Source organism: Pipistrellus hanaki (assembly GCF_964339955.1).
Source record: "Pipistrellus hanaki genome assembly, chromosome: 9".
NCBI classification, from domain to species: Eukaryota; Metazoa; Chordata; class Mammalia; order Chiroptera; family Vespertilionidae; genus Pipistrellus; species Pipistrellus hanaki.
The window spans coordinates 20,354,009-20,362,977 of NC_140511.1; the positions used below are offsets into that span (position 1 = coordinate 20,354,009).

Sequence of the window (8,969 nt, forward strand, 5' to 3'; positions counted from 1 at the left end):
CCCGCTCCGCTTTCCTCCCGGAACTCGCGCTGCGCGGACTCCTCTCGGAGCCTCCGCGCGCGGAAAAGTGCCGGCCCCAGAAAGGGAGGGGGTGGGGAGCGCCGGGAGGAAGGGGAGCGCAGGAGCGGGACTCGGGGAGGGAGGAGGAGAAGATGGAGAGCGGGAAAGGCGGAGGAAAGGGGCGAGGGAGGGGAGGCATCAGAAAATGATCGGTGGAAGGGAGGGACGGAGTTCCCAGGGCCGGAGCCTTTTCCTGGGGTGAGACTGGCAGGTCGCTGGCTGGCTCAAGGACAAGGCTAGTCACAGCCGGCCCCGCTGGCTTCTAGACCAAGGGCACGTAGAGGTTGGCGCCTCCCCAGAAGCCACCCCTGGCCTGGAGGAGAAGGAAAGGACTCAGATATACCCCCGTGGGAGCATCATGGTGGGGTGTGCTAGGTCGCCGCCATGGGTCTCAGAGCATCCCTGACCAGGGCCAGATCCCTTTCTGGTCCATAATACCCTCTCCCAGGCCAGCGGCCTGGGCCTAGGCATCCCCCAATTTAGCCAAGCTGGTGAGCTCCGCTGGCCTGGTCTCCACATTCCTGAACAGAAAATCCCGGTTGCTATTGGTCTAGGGATAGGACCCAATCTGAGGTGGGTGGCCTCACATATTTCTTTCCATATGTTCCTGCCTCTCTTCCTTCACCCCTTGGAGCTTGAGGACTTTTGAGTTTTTCCCACTTGTCTTTTAGCATTCTCTTTGTGTTCTCCAAACCTAAAAACCTGGCCTCAGATGCCATGGTCTATAAGAAGGACCGCTGAGACCCCAGCCTGACACCCACCCTCACACTTGACCCCTGGCTCGGTTGTCTTTCCCCAGAGAAACCAAAGGTGTATCAAGGTGTGCGGGTGAAGATCACGGTGAAGGAGCTGCTGCAGCAGAGAAGGGCTCACCAGGCAGCCTCAGGGGCAACTGTAAGCATAAACTCTTCACTTACTCCCAACTCCTGTCAGACCTCCTTCAACCCGCACCTGGGAAAGGCTAGAGGCCACCCCCTAACCCAGGCACCACCCCCAGACCTGCCTTCCTCAGCTGGTCTCATAAGTTTGGTGCCCAGCTTCATCCCAGTTCACCACAGGAAGCCACAAAGAACAGCTGTGGTATGTCGTGGGGCTCAGGACTAGGGGAGCCCATCCCTCACTGATCCTAACTGAGCAGGAATGGCTTGCTGCTCCCTTGTAGGGAGAGGAGTCGCCAGCAGGTAAGTAGGTTGTTATTCTGTTAGGAAGAATGTGCCCTCCATATGCAAAGAACATCTCTCCCAGAAGTGTAGGAAGCCCTTTAAGGATAGAATCTCTGAGGGACAGACCTCCTTCCCCCTCATTCTTCTGGAATCCAGCCTCTGAGCTCATTTATCTGTAAATCAACGGTCACTAAAAGTTTCCAACACAAAGGGGCCATGTCTCCTCAGAGGAGACAGCTTGGAATGTGGAAGCACCTCCTGAAGACGTAATGAAGCCTTATGCAGTTCCAGATTATCGCGAGATTAATCTGGACAGTCCAAGTCCCCTGCCACTTAGATATATTCTTAAGCAGATAGCACTGCCGGGAGCGCTCAGGGCAGTGGCAAAACCAAAGGAAGGAAGTCAGGTTATCCTCCAAGAGAGGGAAATTGGTCACTGAGAGCCTTTGATTGTACAATTCCTTGTGGGTTGGTGTAGATGTGAGTGTAGGGCCTGACAGCTGGCACCCATAGTGCCAGGATCAGCCTTGCTGCAGTCTCCAGCTTTTATTGGCATCTGCCCCACAACAGGTGTTGTGCCTGGTACTCTCTGTGTGCCATGCACAACTTCATGAAATGGGCCTTTGTGGGAAGAGGCAGATAACGTAGGGGTGGCAAGCACAGATTCTAGAGCCAGTGGACTGGGTTCAGAGCTCAGTGCCTCTGTGATGTGTATCCTCTGAGCAAGTTATGCCAATTCTCTTGCCTCAGTTTTCCCACCTTTAAACTGGAGATAATAAAATTTTGTGAGGTGCAATGTGTTATTGCATGTGAAGCACTTAGAGGAGTGCTTTAAATGTAATAAGTGCTCAGTTAATGTTAGCTCTCAATATTATGTGTGAAAAGCAGCTACAGTAAAATTACAACCAAGGCTTGAAAGCCAGCTTCCCAGTAATGTTGATTTGCACCCTTTGCTCAGAGTTTAGAGGTCCAGGTGTGAGCTTGCTGTGATATGGACGTAGAGTACACATTTTAAATGTGCTGGTGAAGTTAATGCCTCCGTATGCAGAATTTCAGCTAACACTATAAAGCCTCCTTCTGCTTGCAGAGGGCTTTATGGTGGCTCTTTTAAAGCATTGTTTGCACCCTCATTCCATTTAGTTCTTACAATAACCAGGCCAGGTAAGCAGATCAGGGATTTGTATGCTTCTATCCACAGCTGAAGTTTCAAGTCTTGCAGTCACTGATGACGGAGCTAAAAATAGAACCAAGGTCTTATTCTTACACACACACACACACACACACACACACACACACACACACACCACTTCCCTCCTATTAGTTCCCTAAATTCATCTTTATGCAGATCCAGCTGTACTAAGCAGGCGAGTCTGGTAACCTCAACCATCAACCCCTTCAGTTCAGAAATAATTATAAAATTAATAAAACCAGGATCAAGGGAGCTGGGAAATGCTTCTGGAGAGAGAAAAAAACCATCAAGACGTTCATAACAAAATGTAATCCTTCATTACGGAGCTTTGGTACACTGCAAAATTCTGCTTCAGCTGCACCTGGAGAAGGTCCCCCCAGGGCGTGGTGATTTTATGGCTGCTGGCCTCTTGCAGGTTGGTTTGGCCACTGTTCCCCTGTTAGCTAGCTTAGCTGCAGGAAGGAAAGCAAGGGTTAAGCATTTCGCTTTGTATCTAACCAGGATCTGTTCCCTGGAGATGTTTGACTTATCTAAGTTTTTTCTCAATCCCCCTCCCACACCCCCCAAGAAATAATAAAGCAGCACTTCCAAACTAGTGCCTTGCAGAGGTTGCTTGCATAGCATATCCGCCCATGCCCTCATAGGCAGGAGTAGCACCACACAGATGGTTTAATTATGAGAGGCAGACCTACAGTCCCTCCGTGGGAGCCATCAGAAGGATCTGGGATTCCAGGAAAGCTGTGAAGGTATGCTCAGGAGGCAAGGGGGGCAGACATCAGGGGATAATGTGTGCATGCTTCTTGGTGTAGACTTCTGGTTCCACAGAGATGATCTCCAAGTTGTTCAGTGGTTAAAGGACGCCTCTAGGAAGCTTTAAGCCAAGGAGAGAGTTAATTTTATAAAATACACAAAGCAGGAAGAAATGAATCTTAAATTGTCATAGAATCAGTAGTATCCACAATTTGAAATCGTAAGAAGACAATTGTGAATGGAAGTTATAGACTGAGATAAATATCAGGGTCTCAAACAGTGCCAGGAGAAATGTGTGCGTGCAGTATTTGTAAATTTGACTTTAAAAAAAAACAAAAAAACTTATTTCGGCCAGGCCAGATCAATTTGCAAACAGCCCAGCGAGCGCATGCGTACACACACACACACACACACACACACACACACACACCCCTTTTACCTTTAGGATAAAGGGGAACTTGAGCTAGTACTTATCAAAATATATAATTTACCCTTTTTTTTAACCATTAATTTCTTAACAGCCTTGATGTGTTTTTTAAATTGTAGATTGTGGATTTTTTTCGCTGTTTGAAATCAGTGAAAGGGTTGCCTTTCTTTGTACTCTTGGAGCAAAGTAGAAAGTGAACCCATGACTAGAAAGATAATATCAAGTAGGATATTGTAAACATACCTGAGGGAGATAAGGTGGGGAGGCAGACAAACAGACCATTGGGGTAAAGGGGGGGAGGCAGGAATGGGGTTAATGAGAGACCTACGATGAAGCAGTTTTTAAACCCACTCCTTTCAAGTCCTTTAGCTCAAGCTGCAGCCAAATATTTGCATGAAAAGCTGGTGAAGGATTCCAGCTTCCTGGTTCATGACATTACAGCATGGATCACTTTCAAAATTAACACCACCTCCTGTTTCAGCCGTGGCTGATGGAGTTCTCCCAGTGGCTCTGTGTGTGGGAGAAAGCACACCCTGGAACCCGAGAGAGCGGTGCGGCGAATCACAGAGCAACGCTGGTCCCTTTAAACGTTAAAGCCGGCACCTGAAACCTAAAGAAATAATAATAACAAATTCTAAATTACTTGGTTAGTAAAATTATCAATTCAACTAGAAGACACGGGCTGCTTTGCTTTCAATAATTAAAAGGAACAATCTCATTAAACTTGAAGTATTTATAATAGTGAAAAAAGCAACTTGTATCAAAATGAGTAAAAGTCATACAAAGAGTTGAAATATTTTCTGACCACTAACTAGAATATAGATAGACTCCAACTCAATAACTACAGCTTTAAGAAAAAAATATTTTATATCATTTTTAGTATTTCATAGCTGGTAAGATGATGTGAATATTTTTGAACTATCCAGGATTAATAAAATTAGGCATTGTGTCCTTTGGAGAAAACAAATCCCTAAGGCTAAGGAGCCAGATATTATATATGAACATTTTGAAGGAAATGATTGACTAAATCATAAAAGTTGGGATTAAATTAATTTCAGATTGAATGGTTTAATTGAAAGGCTTTTTACTGAGTTTTCTTGAATTGTTACATTTCTTGTATATAAAAATTATATAAATTAAATTTTGATCCAAATGAATCAAAAGCCTTTGCATTTTAAGTGGGAGAATCTGATATTAGAAAAAATCCCCAAGCAAACCTAAAAATTAAAACATACATATATATATATATATATATATATATATATATATATATATATATATATACGATCGGTTGTCTTTTAACTTTTTTAGAAGAAAGAATCTAGCTTACCTTAGAGCAGAATGCACATAGTTCACATCAAAATGCCTTAGCTTTCCCTGGGTAGACCTCTCATTGCGCTTTGCTTTATGGTTGTATCCTTGCTTTGGCAGCTGCCCGGAGGAAACAGTGTCCACCTTTCAGATCCGGTCACACCACCTTCTGCAGGTCAGTACAGCAGCATTACAATTCCCTCCAACACGCTTTCAAAAGTGAATCTGGAAAGTCTTTCAATGCTTGATTCAGGGGTTAAGATAGGCACCACCATTTAATTGCAATCCAACCAATCAGGAGGTGAAAAAGGCATAGTGACTCCAGATGGAAGCCCCGCAAGCAAACAAGTGCAAATGTTTTCTTCTTTCTGGACTGTCTCTTCTCTCCTGCCTACTCTGGCCTGAGTTTGTTCTTCTCATTCATTCCAGTTCCCCATCTCCAAGTAACTGAGCTAGGCGAAAAGATCAGAATTGTTTTTAGAAAGCTGTCTTTTGTCTCCTGCCGTTCGATGGACCACAGAACACTCTGAGGTCCTAGAATCTAGCCGACAGGGGCTTCCCGCCCCTTCTGTCTTCCCAGAGAGCAGTTCAAACAGCTGAAAGTTTTCTCAGCCCAATACGAATAACTCTATTATATAAACACTCCTACCTACGCCACTCATCGGCTAAGAGTTTAAAGAGTTCATATACAAGGAAACCTGCTATGGTAGCTCACCACTGAATTTGCCACTTTCACTTAACCTCAAAGGAACCTTAACACTTCAAAGAATCCCTCTGATGGACACACTCTAAACCTCTCTTCTTTGAGCTTTTTTAGATTAATAACCACAAATTGGGCCTATTAATCCTAAAATGGAAAAAGGAGTCACGGTTTCAGAATTATTCTTGTTTGGCATTTAACGCCTTATTTTAATTCCATTGTCATGTTAACGCTAAGAAAGTATTTTGCTTTGTGTAATTTAGAGCAAGTAATGCTAATTTGTCCTGTGTGTTTCTGGTTTCTGATTTTATAACTTGCTTGGTATTTACAATGCTCCTTGGAATTTAAGTAACTTAGTAAGTGTGAATTTAGGAATGTATTAACCCTAAATCAAGAGAATTATTTCCCATGACACCAGAAGTTTTCCCAACAACGCTGGCTGTTTCAGAGACGTGTGCTTGAACTGCAGGTAGAGGCTGAATGTGGATGCTTTTATGGTCCAAGAAAGTGCAGGTGTGAGCCATGATTCTCTGTGGCAGTTAGATACAGGTTGGATCACCATCCTTTTATTTTAGCACTAGTCACATTCACAGCCAATGTTCATATTATTAACCAGATTCATTTCAATGAAACTTGAATTAGCTAAGGCAACTAAAAAAACAAATTGCCTGTTCACCTTTCTGGAACTTCATAAGCCCCCTTTTCCCCTAGGCATAGCAAATATTCAAACGTAGACTAGAACTTCATTCAAATTCATGACTACAAACTTTAAAACAGAAAAATCTTTTTTTTTCCTTTCTCCGCTAGTGTATTTTGAACCTGAATCAGTTTCTTCCACACCTAATTATTTTCAACCACGAGAATTTTCCAGTTGTGTTTCTTGTGAAGAAAACCCAAGCTTCCTCGACCAGATCTTGGATTCCTACCTTCAGACAGAGACTCATCTGGACCCTTTGCTCAATTCCACGCAAAGTACTCCACACTGCTTCCCGGACAGCTTCCAGGCTGCCCCTTTCTGCTACAACCAGAGCCTGGTAATTAGCTCAGTTCTTAGAAAAACCTGTTTATTGCTTATTATATGGTTATAAAGCTTTGTAAGAATGTTTGCATTGTCTCCTGAGAAAGCATACAAACACTGTCAACAAAGAAAGCATCCAGGGAGCAAGCAAAGAACCATCCACGATTCACTGGAAGTAGAAATAACCATACATTTCCCTAGTTACTGAGGGGCAATATACCTGTAATGTTTTTAAACTCTACAATGATGACATCTCCAAATTGGAAATCATTGATTTAAAAAATGGCCCTTGGATTTGGGGGTTCTTGAAAATGGAATTAAGGCCACGTCTACACAATACCAAACTGTCATTTTGCTAAGTGCCTTTTATTTTGACATTGAATTGACTCTACTAACTGGTTCTTTTGGTCTGGTTTTGGCACAAGAACCATTTAAGTGTGAGGTGGTTAGGAAAAATGAAGCTCTCATACTTGAAAAATTTGGATGGTCTATTCTGGATGAACCTCAAACATTTAAAAACAGATAATTTAAAATGCAATAAGCTTTACGTTAGTAGGATACCACTTGTTTTAGAAGTTGCGTAGATACTCATAGATTTTTTTTAAAACCTTATAAAGTACCATCTTTTGACGTAAATCATTTTTTATTTCATTTTGTCAAATGTCTGTGTAGGTTTCAGACTACATTTTAAGGGGATAGGAAATTAACTCCACAGAATATGCATGCAGGGCCCCCAGTCACCCAGTTCCCGCCTAGCTTCCAACTTAGGCTTTCTCAGTAACAGCTGCAGACCTGCTTAAGAGAAAAGTACCTTTCTCATCAAGGGACAAAACTTTAGTGAATATAAGAGTTGTTTCACGTCTTGGAGTCTCCCAGATACTGGATCATAGAAGGCCCCAGTTCTACCTGAGCGCGCTCACCGCCAGGGTTGTGGAGAGCCGTCCACGGTGCCACCTGCAGCTTACATTGTGCCCAGAGCTTAGATTGTGGCCCACAGCAGGGCTTGATGAGCAGGTGACTCGAAGCACAATGGGATTATGTGGCTTAAGGGCAAAACATCCTCTAAAGTATGGTTACAACAAAGGGAGCCAGTGAAGCAAGGCAATTTATTGTTGGGAAAGAAGTAGGTAAATATAGAATGTGGTGTCATGAAATCACGCAATCAGCTAATAAAATTACTTCTACAGACTTGGGTTGGGCTGGGTGTTTTGTTTCTTTACCCCTAATGTTCTTACCCTGCGTTATTAAATCCACTCTTTTCAGTCCTTTTAATCCTGTCTAAGTTATCAAGCTCTTTGTTCCTTGGTTTTTATTTTCCCAGACCCCGGGGTCACCTTCAGATTCCACTCTCTCTGGCTCCTTAGACTTCGGTTACTCGCCAGCTCATCTGCCTTCCTATACACAGGAGAATTACAATTCCGCCCCTTCTCTGGACACCAGAAACTGTGGCTATCCCTCGGAAGACTACTCCTACCCTCACTTGCCCTCCCACGCCCAATACGACTGCTTCTTCCCAGCCTCTACCTCAGGCTGCTACTGTGTGTCCTGCGAGGCTGAGCACTTGGCCACCATCAGAGCATCTGAGTACTTTTCCTGTCCCAGCACAGACTATGTGACCCTGGATCCCTCAGCAGCAGCCGGCAGTGATTTCTACATGCAGGAAACAAACTGTGACATCTGCTACAGCTCATAGAGTTTCATTCACCTAGAACCTGGCATGCATGTCTGTTTTGCTGCCGCGCCAAACAAGAATTTGCAATAGGCAACCTGTTAACAAAACATCGCAGGTGCAGTTTACAGGTCACTACTTTGCATTTTCCTGCGCTGACTTAGGCATTAAGATGAAGTCCTCAGACCCGGTCACGGTACCACTCCTACTCTGTATGCTTCCAGTGAAAAGTTTTGTAGGGAACATTTAACGGTTTTACTTTTCTGTATCATGAACAAAGCCTAATTTTTTTTTTTTTTACTAATAAATAATTTTTGTATTATTAAATGTTGGCTTATTTTTTTATTTGAATAATAGTTACCATTGGTTTGAATAATATCACTTCTGAGAATCACTAATTGCTCTTCAATAGTCTAATCTTACTTACTCGTGAATTTAAAATGATTTTAATGTGGTGAGTTGCCTTGGTTTCACCCATGGGGATAAGGAGTAGACACAGCTGTGATGGTAGAAAAGTGAAAATCCAAGGGCATACATACATCAGAGAAAGACATTTATGAATCATTTGATTTTTGTATGTAACATTAGGTAATGAAATATTAATATGACCAGAAAGCACAGCAATATTAACCTGAAGATAATTCTTTTTATTTCCAAGGCATTGTTTTGTAAACTTTCTGGC

General features: G+C 43.3%; 1 protein-coding gene and 1 long non-coding RNA gene across 3 annotated transcripts; one reads left to right on the forward strand and one right to left on the reverse strand.

Moving 5' to 3' along the window:
* Window positions 1–2,708: 2,708 nt before the first annotated feature.
* On the reverse strand, window positions 2,709–5,524 carry LOC311628258. 2 transcript variants are annotated; one of them, XR_014795985.1, is made up of 4 exons: window positions 4,920–5,524; window positions 4,059–4,199; window positions 3,101–3,283; window positions 2,709–2,864 (listed from the first exon to the last, which is right to left on the reverse strand). It is a non-coding gene; the product is annotated as an uncharacterized lncRNA (long non-coding RNA). The 2 variants fall into 2 exon arrangements; XR_014795986.1 differs by having other exon boundaries at window positions 3,833–4,199; window positions 4,920–5,510.
* On the forward strand, window positions 4,997–8,612 carry POU2AF3 (POU class 2 homeobox associating factor 3; the record flags this gene model as incomplete). Its single annotated transcript, XM_084895339.1, has 3 exons — window positions 4,997–5,075; window positions 6,408–6,634; window positions 7,940–8,612. 3 exons carry the CDS (start codon window positions 4,997–4,999, stop codon window positions 8,309–8,311), a joined length of 678 nt encoding a protein of 225 aa, XP_084751465.1. The 3' UTR covers window positions 8,312–8,612.
* Between the last annotated feature and the right edge of the window lie 357 nt (window positions 8,613–8,969).